This window comes from Thrips palmi, unplaced genomic scaffold (genome assembly GCF_012932325.1).
Source record: "Thrips palmi isolate BJ-2018 unplaced genomic scaffold, TpBJ-2018v1 HiC_scaffold_19, whole genome shotgun sequence".
Taxonomy (NCBI): domain Eukaryota; kingdom Metazoa; phylum Arthropoda; class Insecta; order Thysanoptera; family Thripidae; genus Thrips; species Thrips palmi.
The window spans coordinates 7,513,501-7,536,750 of NW_023144628.1; the positions used below are offsets into that span (position 1 = coordinate 7,513,501).

Consider the following 23,250-nt stretch of genomic DNA (forward strand, 5'->3'; position numbering starts at 1 on the left):
CTTGAACAGGTAACCCTCGGAGAAAAACTACTGCCCCTTTTTGCAGCGGGGACAACGGGCATCCTGTGGAAGGTGAGCGAGTCCGCATCGCACCTGCCGCGCCTGGTGTCCACTCACAGCTTCAATCAAGTACCTCAGGGGAGTCGGGGGTGTCTTTCTTCCCGATGTGGGCTTTACCTGGCCGGGATTCGAACCCGAGGCTTCAGCATCCGAAACCACGACGTTGCTGGCGGTGGGCCAGGATGGGGCACTTGGAGGCCTCCTACGGGCTTCCGCGTGTGTGCGTGCGGCCGGCCGCGGCGCCAAGGCGTCGCGATAAGCAATAAAGCTAGATTAAGTCGGAGAGGCCATTCGCATTGTGGTGGCCCCGCGTGCTGGAGGTTCGCGCCCCGCCGAGGGACACGCGTTTTACGACGCTAGCACACTGATACCGCGCATCTTCGTTTTCACTGTCTCTCTCGCGCTCGCACGGGATGGCCCGTAAGTGCAAAAGAGACAGCTTGGATGCGTCTTGTTGTCTTGTCCGCCCACGATGCAGGTGAGAAGCCCTGACCGAGCAGGAAACACTGCCAACCCTTCCTTCCGGCCGGACAGTTCCTCAAGTGTGTTCCCTATCGAACCCGATCGTGACTTTCTTTGAGAGCGGCCTGGGAGGCTCGGCGCGAACTCATTCATGGGCGGGGCGGGGCGTCGTGGTGACCCTGACTGACTGACTGGGCCGCCCTGGCCGCCCGTCCAGCTGATGGGGCCTGGATGGGGCTCCCCACTCCAGTGACACACTCCTCGGCCGGGCCGTATGCCGGGCCGTAAAGAGACAAAGACAACCAGACTACGCACAGGCGGGCAGGCGGGCCGGCCGGGCCGGGCCCCACCGGTGGCGGGGGAGGCGCCCCAGTGGAGGAGGACCTGCACACACGACATGATCAGTCGCAGGGTTCGACTCATTTAGGCTAATCCCGTGCGGGGCAACTCGTCGTCCTGTCTCTCTCGCACCCTCACGGCACGCCCCGTGCGGTGCGCGTGCCGCGGCTGCGGTGGTTGCCTCGCGAAATGCGTGCCAGTGGGATCGGTTTCGGCGGGCCGGGCCGCATACCTCCGCGAGTCGCGTCGACGGGCAGGTGCGGCATGCCCCCCCCCCCGGTCCCCGGCTCGCGCTCCGCTCCGCGAATAGCAAACGCGGAGCCGAAATGCGACATTCGCGAGCCGAGTGTTGGGCCGTCTACCTCCCGAGTTACTCACCACGTGTTTGTCAATGCCGGACGGACCCGGGTTCGAGTAAGCGCACCGGCGCTCATAGTTTTTCCAAAGTTTCAAGGACTGATTGTCACCGGCCTCCCCGAAACTGTAGCCGAGCGAGTCTCATTCAATTCGGCCTCATCGCCTCTCTTGGTGGCGCGACGCTGTTCGGAATGAAACTTAGCTGCGGATGACTTCCGCAAACTGCTCCAAATACTCCGACCGGGTGGGGCACGCTCTCGGGTACGCCCTCCGGTACGCCACTAGCATCGGCGAGTCCCGTTGCCCTGCTCGCCCTGCCGATCCAAACAGGCGATCCACACAATCCTAATTGGCAGTACATGCGGGCCCGTCCCATCCCTGCCAAGCCTGGCCAAGCCGGCCGCCCACGGGCCGCCCGCGCCCGGCCCAAAGCCCATTGGATTCTCGGAACATTTTCGCGCTGACAGTGAAATACACCTCTTTGAATCTCTGCGGGCTTGGCGGGCTCGGTGGGCTCGGTGGCGCGGTGCTGATTGGTCGAGCCGTACAGCCTTTTTTGATCCAAACTCCCTTTGTCTTTGTCTCTCTCCCTCCCCGCTCTCTCTCTCTCTCTCTCTCTCTCTCTCTCTCTCTCTCTCTCTCTCTCTCTCTCTCTCTCTCTCTCTCTCTCTCTCTCTCTCTCTCTCTCTCTCCGTTCTTGTAATGCGTGTTATTCCGTTTGCCGATTTGCCTCCACCTCCTGTTACCCTCGGGAGAACAAAAACAAAAACAGAAACAGAAATCGGCTTGCCGTTCGTTGAACCCCTAACGAAGCGATGTGGAGTCCGCGCTCGTCTAGTGCGAAGCAGTACGGGGCATGCCATAGGCCTCGCACGCACTCACGCACGCGATTTTCGGGGCCGGGCCGCTAGGCCGCTAGGCGCTGGAACATCGTCTGTCTCTCTCGCACTCGCGGGGCGTGCCGTGGGCCCGTGTAGGTGGGAAAGAGAGAGACACTGCCCGGAATCGCGAGGCAACGTCCTCCAGCAAGCATGTGCGACGGCGCGGTGCGGCGCGGTGCGGCCTGCGGGTGTCAAGAACACAATGTCTTCCTCTGTCTCTTTCTCTCCGCCGATCGCCGTTGTCGTTGTAATGACGGCGATTAGGATTCTCGCCACGTTTGGGCGCCGCGTTTGGCCGAATTTGAATCGGCAATCGGGCAGTCGTAAATCAGCGAACCGCCGCCAACGCCTCGCGGGCTGCTCTGCGCGACTCCGCGACGAGGCCCCCGAGGACCGGCACCCGGAGGAGGAGGACCCCGCCAGTGAATCATGCGCAGGCGCGCCGCGGGCAATCATCTCGCCAACAACAAAACAACAACGAAAACACTCGAAAATCAATACCCGCGCGTTGGATAGATAACTCGAACGGCACGACGAGGCCCGGGCAAGGCGCGCAGCGGATTTAATTTGACGATGATGATGATGATTTTATCGTGTCGCGGATTCCCGAGGCGGTGCTGCCTCGGCCATAAAGCACACCTGGGCGGTGGAGGGGGCCGGCACGTGGCTGGCTAGCGTGGCAGCGCGGCCGCGGCGGTAGCGCCCCCCCCCTCCTCTCAGCGTGGCGGCCGGCGGAAAAAGATAAGCACATAATTGGGCGTCCTTTTCAAATAGCGCGCTCGCCTAGCCGGCCCGGCGTCGCGATTAAGTCCCGGCCCGTCCGGAAACTGCGAGGAGCGTCGTCATCATCTGCCTGCGAGTGGTAGCGCGCTGCCGCGGCGTCCCGTTGGCCGGCGACGCGACGCGACGCGCCCGCGGGATGTTAATCTGAGCAAACGGCCGACGTTTGATTTATAGTTCAATCCTGGCGATAAACACCCGAGCAGGTCTTGCAGTGGCGCGGCGCGTCTTCTTGACTGACGGACCGTTTCGTTCCTTTCATCCTCGGAGTCGTTCTTCTTCGCCGCTGTGTAGCCAACCGCGCGCCGCAAACAGTGTAAGCCCCGCGATAGGCCATGACGTCACCCCATGACGGCAGGCGATTGCCTGACCTGCGCCCCGCGGCCCGGCCCGGCGCGGCGCGCGGCGTGCGCTGCGGTCAGCGTGTGTTGCCAGCCGTATCAGCGTGCCGTGTCAGCGTGCCGTGTCAGCGTGCCGTGTCAGCGTGCCGTGTCAGCGCGCAGTCAGCGTTGGCCGGCGCCGCGCGGCCGAGAGGCCAAAGCCCGCGTGGCCGCCGGGCTCGGCCGAGGCCGTTGACATGTCAACGTGCGGTCCGATTCGGCCGCGACGCGCGCGTCGTCCTGGCCGAGACCCTGGCCGCCCGGCCGAGCAGAGGCCCGGCGCGTCCTTGACGTCCTCCGCCGCGGATGACCTTCGGCAAAACGAAGAGGGGGGCCGTAATTAGTATTCTCGTTCGACTTGCGTTGATGTGTTTTCATTATTAGTCAGTCCATCACTTCCGGAAGGGTCCGTGAGAACGTCTCGGAGAGCATCCACGGAGCAGCGCCGCACCGCGCGCCCATTGTGCGCTGCAGTCGCTCTGCCTCTCTCGCACTCCCGGGCCGTTCTGAAGGGGTGCGAGAGAGACGGTGCGACGAAGTGGACGAAGTGCGCGGAATCGGTCTGCAGGTGCAGCGCAGTGCAGCGGGCGCGGGCCGACAGGTTGCCGGCCCACTCTCGACGACGGCCTGGCCGGGCGCCGTGGCGGCAGGCAACGCGGTGGCTTCGGGACTCCGGAGTGTGGCGGTGCTGCCTACCCTGCAGTTCGCAGGCGCCGTGGCGGTAGGCAACTCGTTCGCCAGGCGGTGCCTCTCCCTGTTCCTTGCCTTGCTGCGGCTGGTCCCGGCGTTCACGCGGGGCCTCCACTGCCTTGGGGGCGTTGCTCAGATAGCTCAGACGGCTTCGACCGAAGATGACTCGGGGGTCCGTGTCCCAGGAGATACGCGCGACGATACACGGCGGGTGTGCGTGTTTTGGCACTTGTAGCGATACGGCTGTGCGCGTGCGTGCGCACGTGCGTGTGTGTGCGTGAGGAAAAAGGGTGGGGGGAGAATTCCCCTTACATTATTCTATCGGCGCGATGACGCTAGAGTCGCAAACATCCTCGCCCGGACGTTAGTGAGGCTGGGCGGCGTGCTCGGCGTGCTCGGCGTGCTCCGCTTAGCCGAGTCCGGAGTCTGGCACGGCGCCAGCCCGCGCCAGCAGCACCGAGAAATGGAGAAAACAGCTCTAAAATATAGCCCCGGTGTACTTTGTTAGGGGGGGGAGGGTACAAGCAGGGCATTGACTTTGCAAATCTCACGAAAACCGGTTCGCCGTTCCTTCCCCCAGCGTTCGGACTGTGCCCCTCGGCGCCCCACCCCCCGGGGGCAGGCGGCTGGCTGGCGGGCTGACCCGGTGGCGAGGGCGCGGCCCTGCCGGCCCTGCCGGCCCTAGGCTCGGCGGCTTGTTGGCTAGTTCTACGCTGGGCGTGGCGGCACGGCGGCAAGGCGTTGTACTGCGGCGTGCAGATGGTGCTTTGATGCGCCGCGCCGCGTCCCTGCAGTGCAGGATACTGGTCGCCGCCGAGCAAACTGGCCGGACCTCTTCATTACGGCGGCCGCGCCACAATGCCGCCGGCACGCCGAGTAACGGGAGGCCTGGGTTCGACTCCCGGCGCCGGCAAGGACGGCCCTTTTTTTTCTCGTCTTTTTCTTTCCGATGGCGTCCCCGCGTGCCAACGGGCAGAGGGCCGGCCGAGGTCGGCGAAAGGCGAAAGGTGGGCGGGCCGTGCCGTCCGAGACGTGTCGTCCGCGACGCGACGCTCCAGCGGTCCAGCGGCCACTCCAGCCCGCCCCTCCCAGCCCTGCCGCCCCCGTGGACGTGACGCGACGTCTCCATTAGGCGAGTCGCTTTTTGCGGTGGAGTGGCGCGCTAATCGCCTGGGAGGCACTGCGAGGCTGGCGGCGAAAACGGCCGGAAAAAAGGCGTGAAGGGCTGCGGCGCTCCGCCGTGCCGGCCGTGCCTCCTGTGTGGTCCCGCGCCGCCAGGCGGAGTCCCGACACATTAGACGGCCGCGCTGGCCGTGATCGGTGTCGCGGCAAAATGAAAATGACGACGGCGGCGACGACGCGACGCGGCCAGGTCGACGTCCTGGCGGCGATGAGCCTGCCGCCAACACCGCACCGACGGCACCGCGCCGACGGCCTCCCCGCGCACGCCAAGGACACGTCGCGGAGCCCCCCGGCGGAAAGGACGCAGCGCGCAGGGCCCGGCGCCGCGGATACGGCGGTCTTCCCCGCCGGGTCCCCGCCGGGTCCGCGCCAGCATCGGCGTCGTGATGTGATTGCTCGCAGGGGCACCAACTTGTCTGTGCGAATCTCGGCGCATTACTGCCAACTGCCGCGCGCCGCAGCCTTAAGACCTTAAGGGCGCCATAAAGCGCGCATTCCTCTTCCGAGAAGGAGGTGTGTGTGTGTGTGTGTGTGTGTGTGTGTGTGTGTGTGTGTGTGTGTGTGTGTGTGTGTGTGTGTGTGTGTGGGAATGTAAGTATGAGTTTGCTCGTGTGTGTGTAGGTGTTTTCGGCTGAACTCTCCCAGATAAGACGTGGACAGTTTACGCGCGCCCGGCGGTGGCTTTATCAGGCAACGGGTAAAAAATGCGAGACGTGATGTGCCCGTCTGCCAGGCCCGCCTGCCCCGTCGGCCCGCCGCCGCGAATGATACTCCAGCCGTGTCTCCAGCCACTGACCCGGCCACTCCAGAGTGCTGGAAACGGACTGGCGAGGCGACTCCCTGATCATTGCCACCCCGAGGGGACCCTCTCTCTCGCGCCCCAGTGGGGCGGGCCGTGCGTGCGAGAGAGACAGAGCGACTGGCCGAGCCACGCCCCCGTCGGCCGGGGGGAGAGGCGCCGCTCTGCCGTTGACCCCGTCCAGTCCAAATTACAGTGGAGTAACAGCAGGATAGTCTGTCAGTCCGTTTGGCGCTGAGTGGTGCTATTTCGGCCGCTTTGACAAGGCGCCACACTGCCAATGAGTGGGCAGCGGGCACCACCACGACGACGGCGGGGACCGCGAGGAGGAAGGTCCTTGGGCGCCAGGCGCTCCGGGCCGTGACCCTCGGCCCCAGTTCACACGGCGACGCAGGCGGTGACGCGCTGTCTATCAGTCACCGCCGTGCCGCGCCGTGCCGCGCCGTGCCGCCAGCCCGCGACCTCTGCGTCTCCATTACCACCATTTACGCCAAGGCGAAATCCTTTGCCTCCGGCTCCGGCCTCTGCTCATTTTTGTTGCCGCCTTCCTCTGCAGACTGATTCCGAGAGTCGTTTTCATCGCTCCGTCTCTCCCGCACTCATGGGGCGTCCCGCATGGGTGCGAGAGAGACAGAGGCGCCGGGGGGCACAGGGCTCCGCTTCCGGTGCTTCCGGTGCGTCGGGTCGCGTTGGCCCTCCAGTGTCGCGACACAGGCCGCCAGGCCGCCAGCGCACTGGAAGCGACCGCCAAGGCCGCGACGCGCCAGGCACCGCCACGAAGGACCCGGACGACGACCGCCGCGGGCTTGGCCGCAGGTGCAACAGCGAAAGTGACGATGAATCTGTCTGCCTGTCCGTCTGCTTGCGGTGGCGGCGTCAAGTTGAGGCCGCGCCCTTTCGTCCGCGATGGCGCTGTTTGCGGAGCAATCCCGGCATCGAGGTGCGAATGCTGCTTCACTTTGCGCGCCGCGCCGCGCCACGCCGCGCCACGCCGTCATGTCGGGTTCGTCGACCGATAAACCGGCCCGCTGCACATCGATTACACTTCCCTGCCAGCCTGCCTGCGTCTCGGCCTGCGTGCCGCGCGGCGTGTCGTCATCGCCGTCGTGTCGCGGGCCTCCAGAGCCTTGCCGCCGAGCGCGCCGCCGAGGCCTCGCGTGTCGCGGTGCGCGGGGCCGGAGTCATATCCAGTCGATATCTCGATCTCGGTGCCGATCCCCGGCCGATGGTCGCTCGCGGCTCGCAGGGACGCGACTCTGTCGCCTCCACCGCAAAAAGACGAGCGTCACCTTTAGTCATTCGCCGGCCGTTCCCTCCCTGGTCCGGCAGGCCGAGCGGCAGGCCAGCCAGGCCGTCCAGGCGGCGCCTCGCCTTCTTGGAAGCGGAAGGGCGCAGGGTTCCCGAGGGACTCGCGTGGGACTCGGACGGCGGCGTCGCCGAGTCGCCGCAGGACGGCCAGGACGGCCAGGACGGCCAGGACGGCCTCTGGGCGCGCGGACTGCCTCCACGTCGGCGACTTTGGTGACCACCTGGAGGACGACGACGTGGGGATGGCCCATCAGGATCATGCCGTTTGTCGGTTGCGTGCAGAGTAACACGAAAATCGTGGCGGACCTCCTTCCCTCTTTCTCTCTCACGCTGCCGCGGCGCGGTGGCCAGGCTAGCCCACCGCGCTGTGGTGGGAGGGCAGCACCGTCTTGACCATAACCTTCCCCAACGCCGCGCTGCCGGGCGCAGCGCACGGCCAGTCCCACGGGACGGGGCGTGGCGGGGCGGGGCGGGGCGGTCGATCGCTCCTTGATGAGCCCGGCTCGCTAGCTAGTCCACGCTTGGCGTCACTTAGGCCCCTAATGCCATTACATCCCCGGCCAATCCGATTACTTCAATTACCTCAGCACTGCGTCGCCCTCCCCTCCCCTCCCCTCCCCCGGCTGCGCTGGCTGCGCTCAGCCCGAGCCAAGTGCCTCTGCTTGCCTTGCACGTTTTATTTTCTCCCCGCGTTTAGCGCGTTTCCCCTCTTTTACGATGCCCTTCCTCCTCCGGCATCGCCGCGCCGCACCGCGCTGGCCGAGCTGATGAACAGCGCGAGGAGAGACGCTCCGCGCAGCTCAAGTGCTTGGGGTTCAAAACAACGTCGGGTTGAAAAATAAAACTGATATCGTCGCCGGGTGACGTCGGTGACGTCACCTGCGCCGTTGCCGTTCCTTCCGGATGTCCATCTGGACTGTGACGCGGCGACGCGGCGCACCCCCCGCGACGCGCGCCTCGCCGCTCGACACTGCTTTCGTCGCGCTGTCTCTCTCGCACTCGCGGGGCGTCTCCCAGCGGTGCGAGAGAGACAGGCGGTGACGCGACGCGCGTGTATTGGCGTGTTATCACGCGTCGTTAGCGCCTCGCACCGCCTTATCGCGCATCGCATCGCCGGGCTGCCTGCCAAGGAGCAGTGCCGACACTGTCGCGGCACTGCCACGCCACTGCCACCGGCACTGCCGCCGCGACAGGTCACTATTTTACCCCGCGATACTCACCGACCACCGCACAGAGGGCCAGAAGACCGGTGGACGCGGCCAAAATTCTAGGCGCGTTTCGAGCTCCAGAGTCGCTGAACAGGACTCACAACAAGCACGTGACCCCACCAATGGATTCCTTGTTCTAAGTGCAATCCATAGGTGGGGTCACACGTTCGGTTCTAGTTCCATTTAGCGACTCTGGAGCCCAAAAGGCGCCAGATATTTTGGCCACCTCTACCGGTCTTCTAATCCACAGTGCACCGACCCAACCACTGGTACCTGGTTCAATGGCTCCATGTGACCAGCCTCCGCAGGCCAGACGGCTATCCAATGCACATCCCGCCAAATTGTTACCTTGCCTCTTGTTGGGCGTACGCTGGCCCGTTGGCATCGGAAGAGTTTCTTTTGGCAGCGGGCCGTGCCTCCGATGGCCCGGCTGTCTTTGTCTGTGGCCCCGGTTGCGGACGGGGTCAGCAACCCAGCCGCGGTACGGCACGGCTGCCAATCAGGACCAATCACCACCGCCACTCATACCCGTAACGGAAACGGAAAAAACGCGCCGCTGCGCCGAGTTCAAGGTCGCCGTCGAGGAGGCGGCAGCAGGCGGCAGCAGGCGGCAGCAGCGGTTCCATGAATTAGGACTCCTTGACGGCGCCGCCGTGGAGCGGGGGTGGGGACGTCTTGAAACCTACGGCGGAAAGAAGGACTGCACTAATGTTGTTGTTTTTGCTGTTGCAGGGGCTGATCAGGGGCCATGGGGGGCTCCACGAGGGGCTCCATGGGGGGCTGGTGCCTGGTCGTCGCGGTGCTCGCCGCGCAGGCCTGGCAGGCGGCCGCCCACTGTAAGTACCCGGCCTCATCGCCATGCGTCTTTGAGGCCCTTGGCGCTGCCGAGCGATTCAAAAGAGTCGTTTCGTCGTTCTGTCTCTGTCGCACTCGTGGGGCTCTCCGCACGGGTGCGGGAGAGACGGAGCGACTCACCGCCCTTCTGTCCGTCCGCGGCGGCGCGTTTCCAATGATAATCCACCGCGTTATTGTTCCGATCATTATTGCAAGGAATAGGAAAGCGAGTGGGCGCCGCCTCGCTTCCCCAGCGATTCTGAAGAGTCGTCTCGTCGCTCTGTCTCTGCCGCACTCACGGGGCCCTCCGTGAGGGTGCGAGAGAGACAGAGCGGACGGCCCTTCTCTGCATTACATTTCATTATTTCATTCGGCCGCATGCGAGCCATATTCAATCGGGACAAAAGAATAGCAAGTGGATCGGCCGGTGAGGTAGGCAGCCGGAAACGCTTCCGCTGCGCGCGGCCGAACCGCGGAGGGAGAGAGACAGAAGCCCCTTTGATTCATCGCCCATAAAGCACTGCGGAAGTCGGCGGAAACACTAACGGCGCCACGGTGCGGTGGAGCACGCAGTGCCTCGCAGTGTAGGCAGCCCTGTCATTTGCATCTCGGACCGAGCGGCTCTTGATGCTTGCCTTTCCGCAGACGACAGCAGCGACTACGAGGACTACCAGGACGGCAGCTACCTGGCGCGGCCGCGGCGCCGGGCCTTCCAGTGCCAGGCCGAGGGATACTTCCCCGACCCCAGCGACTGCCGGACGTTCTACCGCTGCGTGGACTTCGGCTCCAGCTCGGGGCTGACGGCCTTCCCCTTCGAGTGCGGCCCCGGCACCGTGTTCGACACCGCCAACAACGTGTGCAACCACCCGTCGGCCAGCGGCCGGCCCGAGTGCGGCGGCACCGAGTCCGAGACCAACAACGAGGTGCCGTCGGGGTCCTACGAGCCGCAGCAGCCGCAGCAGCCGCAGCAGCCGCAGCAGCCGCAGCAGCCCACCCCCAGCGAGATCGGCGACGGCAAGTGCGACGGAGACGGCTTCTTCGGCGTGCAGGGCGACTGCAGCAAGTTCTACCGGTGCGCGGGCGGCATCAAGTACGACTTCTCCTGCGGGGAGGGCACCGTCTGGGACCCCGAGATCACGGCCTGCAACCACCCCTGGGCCGTCAAGCGCGGCGACTGCGCGGCCGGAGGACAACCCGGTGGACAGCCCGGCGGACAACCCGGTGGACAGCCCAGCGGCCCTGACGCCGGGTACAATCCACCCTCAGGACGACCCCCACGACCCACCGGCCCCATCTACGGCGGACAGGGCCCCACGGGACCCATTGACAACTCGCAAGGACCAACCGGACCCATTTACGGTAAGTTGCATGCATTGATTCATCGAAATGGTCTCCAGAACAAGTACCTGAAAAAAATACTGTTTATTTTTCAGGAGGCCAAGGGCCAACAGGACCTATCTATGGCGGCCAAGGCCCCACAGGGCCTATTTATGGTGGGCAGGGCCCTACTGGCCCCATCTACGGAGGACAGGGACCGACTGGGCCGATTGGAGGTAAGCTGGGTGAACAGTGGTGGGAGAGCGTTGAGCATGCCGACAAAGAGTAGTTTGTTACCGCACCATTTGTACAATACACCTTGCACTTTACTGCATGTAGCACAATTTATGAGTTAGTATTTCAGGATATTAATGATTACTGTTTTGTCCAGGCGGTCAAGGACCAAACGGACCTAACGGACCTAACGGACCTAACGGACCTAATGGACCCAACGGACCAAACGGGCCAAACGGGCCAAACGGACCAAACGGACCAAACGGACCTAATGGGCCAACCGGACCCATTTCTGGGGGACAGGGACCTACTGGACCAGTCTCGGGTGGGCAGGGGCCAACTGGTCCAGTCTCGGGAGGACAAGGTCCGATTGGACCAGTTGATAACTCGCAAGGTCCTACTGGGCCGATTGACAACTCACAGGGACCCACGGGACCCATTGACAACTCGCAGGGACCCACAGGACCGATTGACAACTCGCAAGGACCCACAGGGCCGATTGCAGGAGGGCAAGGACCGAATGGACCCAACGGTCCGAATGGACCTAACGGGCCAAACGGACCTAACGGACCGAATGGCCCTAACGGGCCAAACGGACCTAACGGACCGAATGGCCCTAACGGGCCAAACGGACCTAACGGACCAAACGGACCTAACGCACCGAATGGGTCAAACGGACCTAACGGGCCAACATCTGGTGGTCAAGGGCCGACGGGACCAATTTCAGGAGGGCAAGGACCAACAGGGCCAATTTCTGGAGGGCAAGGACCAACAGGCCCTATCTCTGGCGGACAGGGACCAACTGGTCCAATTTCTGGTGGGCAAGGGCCGACCGGGCCAATCTCTGGGGGACAGGGACCGACAGGCCCCATTTCTGGTGGGCAAGGACCGACAGGGCCAATTTCTGGAGGACAGGGACCTACAGGTCCAATTTCTGGTGGGCAGGGACCAACTGGGCCAATTTCTGGAGGACAGGGACCGACAGGGCCAATTTCTGGGGGACAGGGGCCTAACGGACCAAACGGCCCTAACGGACCAAACGGACCTAACGGACCAAATGGACCTAACGGACCAAACGGACCCAACGGGCCTAACGGGCCTAACGGACCAACCAGCCCCGGCGGAAGCGGTAGCCCAAGTGAACCTGGTGCTTCCCCGGGCAGCCAGCCCGGAGGCCCCGGCTCTAACCCCGGCGGCAACGGCGGCAACGGTACGGTACCGCATGATGACGTGTGCGCTTGCCTAGGTAAAGCTTGCTCACTCGCACCCTCGTAACGCTTTGCTTTGCTCGTGCTTAATAATGCTGCGTATCCCCTCCAGAATTTGGTGGGAGTTCCAATACACAAAGTAGTTCTGAAGCTGCTGCTTCCATTGACGCACCGGCAGAGTCCTCCGGTGGTGAGTAGCGCGCAAAGGTAACCACTCGCTCTGCCTTTTGCTTGGCTGCCGCAACTAACGCTTTCGTAGTGTTCTAAAGGGTAGGAATATTCCCGGGAATTTAGGGAATTCCCGGGAACGTTCCCGGGCACAATCAGACCCAAAAAATGGGAAATTCCCGGGAATTTTGAAAAAATGGCTAAAAACAGCTAGTTTTTGCGCGAAAAATGTAGAAAGTGCAAGGTACCAAGAAATAAATATGAATCACTTGAGTGTATTTCCATTTTTTTCAGAAGAGAACAAAACAAAACGTTTCGTATTAAAACATTCGTGTTTTATAAAAAAAAATCATATCAAAAAGTATAACTTTTATCAAATGTGATGGGTTTCATATGAAGCAATGTTCCCGGTCAAGTGGGAATATTCCCGGGAATTCCCGGGAAGTCTCGGGAACATTCCCCTGAATGATTGTTCCCGGGAATTTTCGAACACTACTTTCGTGTCACCAGGAGCAGCCTCGTCTGGCAACGGGTCCGCAGGGACTGAAGGCTTGAGCAGTGGCAACACGGCCAGTGATAACGCGTCGCACATTGCCTCGTCTAGCAGCTCAGCTTCCTCCAGTAGCTCTGCCTCTTCCAGTAGCTCAGCTGCTTCCAGCTCTAGCTCGGCCTCCTCCTGGTCTAGCAGCTCGTCCAGCAGCGAAGCAAACAGCGGAGCTAGCAGTGGAGCTAGCAATGGAGCTAGCAATGGAGCTAGCAATGGAGCTAGCAATGGAGCTAGCAATGGAGCTAGCAATGGAGCTAGCAATGGAGCTAGCAATGGAGCTAGCAATGGAGCTAGCAATGGAGCTAGCAATGGAGCTAGCAATGGAGCTAGCAGCGGCGCTAGCAGCGGAGCTAGTAGTTCGTCCCATGCGACAGCAGGGAGCTTAACTAACCCCTCCTCCGCTTGGCAAGGTGGCTTCTTTGCTTCGCAAGACGCTTCGGGAAATTACGGGTGGATCCCTGTGAACCCGTTCCGCCCGACCGGCTCAAACTTTTCGTTCTTCACGGGCAGCACTCTGAGTTCAGGCGGGACCGGAGCAATCTCTGTGAACTCCGGGACCTCCGGGTCGAACGGAGTCAATTCGGCGTTTGTAATCCCCAGCAGTAGCTCTGGAGCCACGAACGGTGCCGGTATATAAAACCTTACTTGTCTTGCTGTTTGAAGCCCCAAGAGTAGATGTTTTGACAGTATTTGGTTTTAGTTATGACACATATTAAGGCTGATTTCAATTGCAGGTGGACAACCAGGGCAGGGTGGTCAGGGAGGTTATCCTGGTGGTCAACCCGGACAGGGAGGACAGCCTGGAGGCCAGCCCGGACAAGGAGGACAACCAGGACAAGGTTATCCAGGTGGACTGCCTGGACAGGGTGGTCAACCCGGACAAGGAGGACAGCCTGGACAGGGTGGACAACCCGGACAAGGAGGACAGCCCGGACAAGGAGGGTACCCCGGTGGTCAGCCAGGTCAGGGAGGTCAGCCCGGACAAGGAGGACAGCCTGGTGGACAGCCCGGACAAGGAGGACAACCTGGTGGACAGCCCGGACAAGGCGGACAGCCAGGACAGGGAGGGTACCCTGGTGGACAGCCAGGTCAGGGAGGTCAGCCCGGACAAGGAGGACAGCCTGGTGGACAGCCCGGACAAGGAGGACAACCTGGTGGACAGCCCGGACAAGGTGGACAGCCAGGACAGGGAGGGTACCCTGGTGGACAGCCAGGTCAGGGAGGTCAGCCCGGCCAAGGAGGACAGCCTGGTGGCCAACCCGGACAAGGCGGTCAGCCGGGACAAGGTGGATCTGGAAATCAGCCCGGACAAGGTAAATGGCGGACCGCATTCCCGCTTAGCTTCGCACAATTTTAGAATTTCACTTGTTAACCTGCAACTGAATTTCTCCCAGGTGGACAGGATGGCTGCAGTGGTGAGGGCTTCCAGCCCGCCCCCGGTGACTGCACCAAGTTCCTGCGGTGCGTGGACAACGGCCAGGGCGGCCTCACCAAGTACGAGTTCTCGTGCGGGCCCGGCACAGTGTGGGACCAGGCGCTGCTCACGTGCAACTACCCGTCCGCCGTGCAGGGCGAGTGCCACAACGCGCAGCCCGCGCAGGGCGGCGACGACGGCGACGACGGATCGTACAAGCCGGACGGCGACGACGGCTCCTACAAGCCCGACAACGGCGATGGCGGCGACGACGGCTCGTACAAGCCCGACAACGAGGAGAACCTGGTATACCCCGAGGACGGCGGACAGCCCGGACAGCCTGGACAGCCTGGACAGCCTGGCGGCGGAGACCAGGGTGGACAGCCACCAGCGCCGGGTGACGGCACCTGCAGCCAAGAGGGCTTCGCGCCAGACCCAAGCGACTGCAAGAAGTTCATCCGCTGCGTCAACAACGGCAACGGCCTCACGCGGTACAACTTCGACTGCGCCGCCGGCACGGTGTGGGACCAAGACGTGCTCACCTGCAACCACCCGTGGGCTGTGAAGCCCCCGTGCGGCACCGGGTCTCCTCAGAGCCCGGCCGGACAAGGACCCGACGGACCCAACGGCCCTAACGGACCCAATGGAGGCGGACAGGGACCAAACGGACCTAACGGCGGAGGCGAGGGACCGAGCGGGCCTTACCCACCGGCTGGACCTCCTAGCGGACCTAGCGGGCCCAATGGACCGAATGGACCGAACGGGCCAAGCGGTCCTAGCGGACCTCAGGGTCCCAACGGACCAAATGGCGGTGGACAGGGACCTAATGGACCCAACGGGCCTAACGGGCCAAGTGGGCCTCAGGGGCCAAGTGGGCCTCAGGGGCCAGACGGGCCGAAAGGACCTAATGGACCCAACGGACCAAACGGACCAGACGGCCCGAGCGGGCCTTACCCGCCCGCTGGTCCTCCCGACGGCTCCAACAAACCCGGCGGGCCTGAGAGCGGCGGCCAGAACGGAACCACCCCCTGTGATAAGCCCAACAAACCCAAGCCCAAGCCGCAGATCAAGTGCGAGAAGGCCGGCTTCTACCCGCACCCGTCCGACTGCAAGAAGTTCTACCGCTGCGTGGACTGGGACGGTGACAAGGGCCAGCGCTTCTCTGTCTTCTTCTTCGACTGCCCCGCCGGCACCATCTGGGACCCCGCCCTGGACACGTGCAACCACGCCGACTCCGTGTACCCGCCCCGCGACTGCGACGGCGAGAGCCCTCCCGACTCCAGCTCGCCGCCTAGCGAGCCCTCGTCGGAGCCCACCACGCCGAGCTCGTCCGAGCCCACCACCGCGCCTTACAACGAGACGTCTACGACCCCGGCTGGCTCATCCGAGCCCACGACCCCGGCTGGATCTGAGCCCACCACCCAACCTGGCTCCTCGGAGCCCACCACCCCTGGGTCCACTGAGCCCACCACCGGCGGTTCGACCGACGCCGCCACGACGGCTCCACCAGAGTCGTCGACGGCCCCTGAATCCACCACCCCGGCCGGCAGCACGACGCCCGAGTCCTCGACCACGCCGTCGAACGAGACGTCCACCGAGGGCACGACGCCAGCCGATGGCAGCACCGAGTCCAGCAGCCCCGCCGCGACGACGCCAGACTCCACGACGCCCAGCGCCACCACGCCGGCCACCAACGAGACGTCCACCGAGCCCAGCAGCACCGAGTCGCCGAGCTCCACGGACGCCTCCAGCACCGAGGCCGGGGCCACCACCGCGCCGACCTCGCCGTCAGACTCCAGCACGCCAGCCTCCACGGACGAGCCCACCACGCCGTCGTCCACCGAGCAGCCCAGCACGGAGCCGTCGTCCACCCCCAAGCCGCCAAGCAACAACACCGAGTGCCCCGACCTGGAGGACAACCAGATGCCGCTCGTGTGCCCCACGGGCTTCAAGCGCCACCCCAAGTTCTGCGACCAGTTCTACCAGTGCACGGGCGGCAACGGCGGCAACGACATGAAGGTCCTGGTGCTGTCGTGCCCCAACGCCACGCTCTTCGACGAGGAGAAGATCCAGTGTCTGCCCCAGGGCGAAACGACGCCCTGCAAGGGCTCCATCGCCGGCGACCGGGTGCGGCGGTTCGTCGACGACGCCCCTCCTCCAGTAAGCTCTCCAGCACCACGCGCTAAAATTAAATTGCATAACAACGAAAGTAATGAAATCTGACCCTGGCTCCTTCACCGCTTTGCAGGTTCAGATTGCGACCAAAGGACATCTGTGCCCCGAGGAGGGCCTGTTCCCCTACGACCAGGACTGCCTCCGGTTCTTCAAGTGCAAGAGGACGGCCAGAGGCCACCTCCAAGGTACGCATTCGGTCCGGTATCAGTGGCGAGTTGTCCAGGTCGTGCATCGGCACTAACGACTCACTGTTTCCCCCGCAGGCTACCTGTACCAGTGCCCCAAGGGCTTCGCGTACTGGGAGGTGTCCAAGCGGTGCGAGCGCATCGGCCGCATCCCACAGTGCCGGCGGGGCATGGCCTACGACAACCGCTACACGGAGGCGGCGCTCGCCCCCACCGAGATGTACAACGTCGGCGCGTAGGGGCCGCGGCGAGGACCGCGACGAGGACCGCGACGACCGGGGAACCCGAGGACCTCGGTGTTCCGGAGGGGGAATAGGGAGGACGACGACGCGGTGCTGAGAGACGCATGCTACGCCCGCGGCGGAGGCTTAGGGATTTTACTTGGTTGCAGTTGTTGGCGAGCACGCCGTCGGCCGCGCCTCGCCCGCCCGGTGCCTGCCGGTGCCGCGGGGTGGGGGCGAGCGTGCCGCCGCATTTGCCATCCGCCGCGGGCCGTAGTGTCCAGTGTAGTGACGCGTGGGCGACCGCCGCTAGTTTGCTCATATTGAGCACGGTCGCGCCACTGGAGCAGCCGCCCCGTCGGCGGCGTTCCGTTTTGATCTTACACATTTTAAACTGAGTTAGCGTAAGACACGCAGTGATTAGCTTAAACATGTACTCGCACGACGTGTGCATTACAGACCCAAGACTAGAAACTAGACTCACGAGCGACGTAACTTCGTATCGGTAGTGCCACTTCTTCTCAAGTTTTAACTTATTTTTTCTGTGTTTTTTTTACGACCGCTTTAAACTACAGGCTGAAGGAAACTGGCCGTAACAAGACAGCGAACTAGTAGACATTAGATTTTTTTACGTTCTGCATACCAGCCATTGACAAATGTGATCTGAGTTATTTAAAGAAAAGATAGGCTAGATGTATTTTACAAATATAATATGAAAATTAGTTGAATAGTATCGGCCTCTCATCTGCCACAAACACAAAGCCAGGGTAATATTTGCACTTTTAAGTCTGTGATCTGCTTACAATTTCCCTTTTAATTAATAACAACAAAAGTTGTTTTTCTGCACAAGCAGTTGAACCTTCTTTGCGGGGCAATGCGTTGCGTACCGCCTTTTCTTTTTATATTTTTTTAAATAATCATTTCTCTCTTTATTTCCTTTTCCCCCCGAGTGCTTGTGCCGCCGCTTACTGAGAAATGAAACACAAGAAAGACATGGCCAATGAGAGAGTCGCTCAGTGTGAATGTGGCGGTTGTATATAAACCCTTTCGAGTGAATGCGAATTTTGTGTGATGTGAGAGCGAGTGCAAGACTGTTTGTCCTTCTACAATTAAATAAAGTGCTAGAGATTAAAACTGTGCAATTTCAATTTTTCCCTGCTCGAACCAAACCCATTCCAACAGTACACATTTATTGGTTTCACAGCAGAGCTCTTAAAAACCCGGACTGCGCGCAACATTGACAATCCCTCCCCGCCTGCCACGGCGCGGAATATCGCGCAACAATACCTCCCGATTCGGCCCGGCCCGGGGCACTCATCGGGCCAGCTCGGGCTCGGCGGCGGGCGGTGCAGGCCACAGCTCGGCACGGCTAGTACCAACACCGGCCACCTCGCTCGGGTCTATATATTTTGTTTCATACACAATTTTAATTACTATCTTTGGAATGAGCCCGCATACTACCCCGTATAAGGAAACCAAACGAGTATTAACCGAGAAATTTGAAAGGGAAAAGAAAAAATTTGAACTCTACACCCCCTCCCCAGTCTTAATGGGGAGGCCTCCTGCTTTACTTCGGTGTTCGGGATGGGAACCGGTGCTATCAGGTACCTGGGGTTAATCCCGTCAGCGACCCAAGCGTTCGCCGGGGGACCCAGTAGGACCCCAAAGCTCAGACAGCTGGGTCGGAGCACCCAGTGTGAAGCTCTTTGAGGGGCGGGACGTAGAGTGGGACGACAGAGAGACAGAGAGAGACTCAGACAGAGAAGAGGTTTGGTGGGAGCTTCTTGTTTTCGTAGGGTTGGTTGTGTACCCCATGGTACCCCCACTGTCCGGCGCTCCCGTACCGAACATACAGCGTTTTAGGCCAGCTTCAAAGGACTTATCATCGCCTCCCCGACGGATCGAGGAGGCACCACCCGCAACCACACACCGGGTGGTCTGGATTGATGGATCAAATACGCCATCGCTCCAGTGCCGAGGCCAACCCGCCGAAGCGGATTGCTTTTTAGACACCCACAGCGGAGTGGCCAGGTGAATGTGACTCTGACCACTACGCTATCACGCTTGTACGTCTGGCAGCGTGTTGGACGACGGGTTTGAGTTGCACTGGGAGGAAGGCGGTCGAAAAATGTAATGAATTGATGGGATTCGATCCCCGGACCCCGCCATCGGGATCACACGACTTTATGCTCTCGGCCACCACGGCCCATGATGAGGGGATCGGCGTGAGGTGGGTTCTTGACGCAACAGGACTCGACCGACCCGGTCAAAATTTCGCAAGAAGTTGGGGGAGTCGAACCACCGACCCTAGAACAGAGAACCGACGCCTCTACTCCCTGGACCACCACGTCCCATGCTCGGAGTGGGCTCACGTTTACGGGTTTGGACCGCACTGGGTGAGGCAGTAAAATTAAATGGAAATATTTGTTAGGAGTCGAACCTCCGGCATGTGGGCCTGTTGCACACGGCTCCGCTCTCATGGCCTCGAACCACCACCCTTAGGATAGCAAGTCGAAAAAACTTTTGTGACGCTGGTATTCGATCGCCGGCCTGCGGTAACTCGATCCCACGTCTCTAACCTCTCGGCTATCACAGCAGTTGTGAAACGCGATGGATCATCTGCTTTCATTAACGTTCGTTGAATGAGATTTTTTTTTTACACTATGTTGACACTTAATTTTCCCCCTCACTGACCTGGTTTCCACCACCGCCTCCGCGAAAGCTCAAAAGTATGCGGGCCAAGCGCCACCCGACACCGAGGCCTTGGGGCGCGGACTGCGCGGACTGCGCGGACTGCGCGGATCGTGCGTCTGGCCGGGCTGACGTCCGCTCGATTCCCGGTCGCGTCGCAGCGCGGCGCGTTGCACTCTGCCGACGCGGCTAAGACGAGACGCGCGACACGTCCGAAAAGGGGGGCCAACAACACCGCCAGCACCGCCAGCACCGCTAGCGCAAACAAGCAGGGCGTCGGCGTGCTCGAACGCAGCCCCACGGGCACGGGCCCCGACCAGTCCGTCGTACGCCGCGCTCCGGGACGCACACTATGTGACGGCGAGCACCTCGGCCCGCACCATGGCCACCAACCCCACCAAGCTGGACTACTCCCGCCTGCTGGACGACGAGTTCCTGAACCGCGGCGAGCGCGTGCGCGTGCACACTGTGACGCGGGGCGCGGCCACCGTGCTGGGCTCCTCGGCGTCGCTGGAGTGGCGGGACGCGCAGGGCGTGTCGGCGCGATGCACCACCGCCCTGCTCAAGGCGGCGCTCGCCCTCGCCCTCATGGCCGCCCTCACCTTCGTCGCGCTGCTCATCATGGCGCACCAGCAGCACAGCCACCTGCGCGTGCTGGCCATGCCCGTGCAGGCCGAGGCCGCCGGGGCCGCCCAGGCACGGCCCTCGCTCCTGGAGCACGGCGAGAAGGGCACCACGCTGCACGACTTCGTCCTGCACGGCGGCTTTGAGAGCTCCCTCGAGGACGAGGAACACCCGCACGACATCCACGACCACGTGCTGCCCGGCGACGTGGTCGTGGAGGACCACCACATCGTGTCGGCAGGTAGGCAGCGACTTGTTCTGAGTGCCGCCGTGCACCGGAATCGCACCCTTCTTCGTCGATCTACTTCTCTCTCATTTGTCGGCACAGACGAGCCAGAGCCGACGCGGCACGCCGTGGTCGTGTGCCTCCCGCTGGCCATCGCGAAGCACGTCCCGACCTCCACCGCCACCCCCGTCAACGCCCACAACGCCACGGACTCGACGGCGTCCTTCCCCCTGCACCTGAGCCGCCACCAGCGCGACGTGGTGCAGTCCGTCACGGAGTACCTCTCGGCCTCGGCGAGGTGTCACGTCGTGGTGCTGCGAGGCGTGGATGACGAAGAGGCCACGGCCTCCACCACGGCCTCCACGGCGTCGACTGCAGCGACTGGCAGTCCGTCGGCCGCGGGGATGTTCGGCCACTTCAGCCACTCCGGGTGAGTTCCCCTTGCCTGCGCGTGTGGCGGGGCTAGCCCTCCCTCGAGGTCTACTCTGACTGTTGTCTTCGGCGCCCAGGTGCGGCGCGTGGTCCGGAGAGGACGAGGACGCCGCCGGCGCGGAGCACGGCGGCACCCTGGCGCTGCCCGGCGGCAAGGTGGTGCCCGTGGTGCTGTGGGACGCGCCCGCCCTGTTCGCCAGGTCGCCGCTGGCCGAGGTCTGGAGGGACCTCCACTGGCGGAAGGCCAAAGGAGCCTCCGCGGCCTCCTCCGCGATCGACGTCCTCGACTTGGCGGCGCGGCTGCAGCTGCTGTGGCGCTACGGAGGGGTCTCCGTGGACCTGCAGTCGTCCGCCGACCAGGTCCTTAAGGTAGGCGACGCCCCCATTAACGCCGTGTTTCCCACGTTTCCAAACCCTCGACTTAACCCTTTCCGTTACCCTGCCTCTCTCCCGCAGACGCTGAGCGCGTTCAACCGCACCGACTCGAGCCACGTCTACTTGGAGACGACCAGGGGCACGCTCATCGCCGCGCCGCAGACGTGCAACGCCGTCGTGTTCGACCTCATCCAGGCCATCGCCAGGCACGCCAGGCACTTCGCGCCGCCGCAGGTTAGTTCAGTCTGGTTCAGCCACTTGGAGCCTCGCGCCCGCGAACGGCCGGGTAGGCCACCCAACGCACACGACGGCGCGGCGGGCTGCCTGCACGCGAGGCGCGCTCCGGGGTCGCCGCGACTCAAATGTTATTTTTCGGTTCAGGACCACCCCCACTACGACGACGCCGACTTGAGGGTGTTTGACGGCGTCCTCAACGACTACTGCCGCAGCAAGAGGACGACGCGCCACGAGTCCACGACTCCTGCGGCCAGCGATGTGCCGCCCTCGTTCGCGGATCATCCGTCAAGCACCGCGGCGTCTACTGCCACGGCCTCCGGCACCACGGCGTCCACCACTCCGTCGTCCGTCTCCTCCGCGCCCACCACCACCAGGTCACTCCTGTTGGCCAGGATGAAGGGGGTGGCGGCCTTCGGGCAGCTGCGGGCCGGCCCGCCCCCTGCCAGCACCACCCCGCACCCCGAACCGGAGGACATCCACCTGGACACGACGCGGTGCAGGGGCAACCTGGTGGCCATTTCTCTCTCTTAATAAACTAGTCCGTATTTTCATAACAGTGCGCTTGTATTATTTACAACAACAATAAGACCCTTCCACTTCACAAGTCGGTGAAAGTGGTGATGGACGACACCGAGCTGGCCGTGGAGGGCGGCTGGCGCCCGGCGAGGCGCCGCTCCAGCTGCTTCACGTGCACGGCCAGGCCCTGCTCGTACCACCACAGCACGCCCAGCCACAGGAACAGCTCCAGTGCTGCGGGACGCCAACGAGTTGCCGTTTCAGGTGGACGCCACCGTGGAGTCGGGGGGTGGGTTCATTTTCGCCGTACCTATGACCAGTGTGGCGACGAAGGCGTACACCAGGGCGGGCGCGAGTCCGGAGTACGACAGCAGCAAGACGGTGGCGACCACCGCGTCGGACACGTCGGCCAGCAGGTCGGAGGCCGTCAGCAGCAGGGCCGGCACCGACAGCCAGCGCTTGGCCTGCCCGGCCACAACAACTCCGGTTCCCGGTTTCGAAAAGCGGATCTCAAAGCCACTCGCTTCGCGTTGGTTGTTACCGTGAAGCAGGCGGCCAGCACCAGCAGGCAGGCGGCCGCCGACGCGCACCCGTGCACGGCCCCGAGACCTAGGGTCACGGTCAGTCCTAGAACCGCAAGCAGACGCGCGGCGATACTCCCTGCTGCGCGCGCGGAGTACGGCCGGCGGGTTGCCTCGGCGCGGTCGCCGGGCCGGGCTCACCTTGCCGCTGCGTCCGCTGCATCGGCGTCCTCGTGAAGCTGCCGTCGTACCGCAGCACCCAGTCCCGGCGGCCGCGCCACGCGCCGTGAGCGTTCACCACCTGCGCGACGGGGATCATTGCCTCACTGCCCGCGACGCACCGCCACCGTCCCGGGGCCCTCGAGGGGTTCGCAGACTCACCAGCCCCAGCAGGGCAAAGGCAAGCACCCGGAAGCTGAGCGCCGGGGCCGGGGGAGCCTCACAGGTACCGACGACGCGGGCGGCGTTCTTCGACTCCGGCATGGCGTGGCTGGGGTAGCCGATGACGCCGCCAGAGCGGCCAGAGCCCGCCACGGACGGGGGGAACCACAGTGGCTCCAGGGTGGCTGGGGGGCGGTGCGGGGACGGCGAGGCAGGGGGGGGGGGAGGGGAAGGGGGCGTCGTCGGGGCAACCGCAGCCTTATTGGCGCATCAGGTGGAATGCGCGGAGCGGCGCTGCAGAGGGGGAGACGGCCGCCGACGCCACTGTAATTTGGATAGACGGAGAGAAAAGAAAAGGGAACCCTGGGAATGAGAGCACTGTGGACCAAGCTCTTCGAGAAACTCCAACAAACTAAAACAACAAATTCGAAGCACTACTAATTGGAAAACACCACGCACGCACGAGCGGTCCGGAGCGCAAACTAACGCAAACAATGC

The 23,250-nt window shown here is 63.0% G+C and overlaps 3 protein-coding genes across 6 annotated transcripts in view; 2 read left to right on the forward strand and 1 right to left on the reverse strand.

Moving 5' to 3' along the window:
• LOC117645940 (collagen alpha-1(I) chain-like) overlaps positions 1 to 17,891 on the forward strand; it is a 28,615-nt gene extending 10,724 nt beyond the window's left edge. The window contains exons 2-10 of one of the 4 annotated variants that reach the window (XR_004587754.1): positions 9,179 to 9,282; positions 9,926 to 10,639; positions 10,714 to 10,833; positions 10,989 to 12,041; positions 13,489 to 14,067; positions 14,149 to 16,328; positions 16,417 to 16,528; positions 16,607 to 16,871; positions 17,015 to 17,891. Coding sequence is in view for 3 of the 4 variants with exons in the window: in XM_034386509.1 (XP_034242400.1) it covers positions 9,195 to 9,282; positions 9,926 to 10,639; positions 10,714 to 10,833; positions 10,989 to 12,041; positions 13,489 to 14,067; positions 14,149 to 16,328; positions 16,417 to 16,528; positions 16,607 to 16,767 (5,007 nt within the window). In the remaining variant the exon portion in view is untranslated. Of the gene's footprint in view, positions 1 to 9,178; positions 9,283 to 9,925; positions 10,640 to 10,713; positions 10,834 to 10,988; positions 12,042 to 12,717; positions 13,384 to 13,488; positions 14,068 to 14,148; positions 16,329 to 16,416; positions 16,529 to 16,606 lie in introns of all 4 variants that reach the window. The other 3 variants (XM_034386510.1, XM_034386509.1, XM_034386511.1) reach the window with 3 other exon arrangements.
• A 1,855-nt stretch (positions 17,892 to 19,746) lies between these two features.
• LOC117645872 lies at positions 19,747 to 21,890 on the forward strand. The gene is made up of 5 exons (XM_034386405.1): positions 19,747 to 20,305; positions 20,393 to 20,720; positions 20,800 to 21,091; positions 21,179 to 21,331; positions 21,479 to 21,890. Exons 1-5 carry the CDS (start codon positions 19,822 to 19,824, stop codon positions 21,863 to 21,865), a joined length of 1,644 nt encoding a protein of 547 aa, XP_034242296.1. The 5' UTR covers positions 19,747 to 19,821; the 3' UTR covers positions 21,866 to 21,890.
• Positions 21,891 to 21,932: 42 nt separating this feature from the next.
• On the reverse strand, positions 21,933 to 22,854 carry LOC117646298. Its single transcript, XM_034387159.1, has 5 exons — positions 22,753 to 22,854; positions 22,564 to 22,672; positions 22,392 to 22,477; positions 22,161 to 22,314; positions 21,933 to 22,084 (listed from the first exon to the last, which is right to left on the reverse strand). The coding sequence occupies exons 1-5, from the start codon at positions 22,852 to 22,854 to the stop codon at positions 21,933 to 21,935; spliced, it is 603 nt and encodes a 200-aa protein (XP_034243050.1).
• Between the last annotated feature and the right edge of the window lie 396 nt (positions 22,855 to 23,250).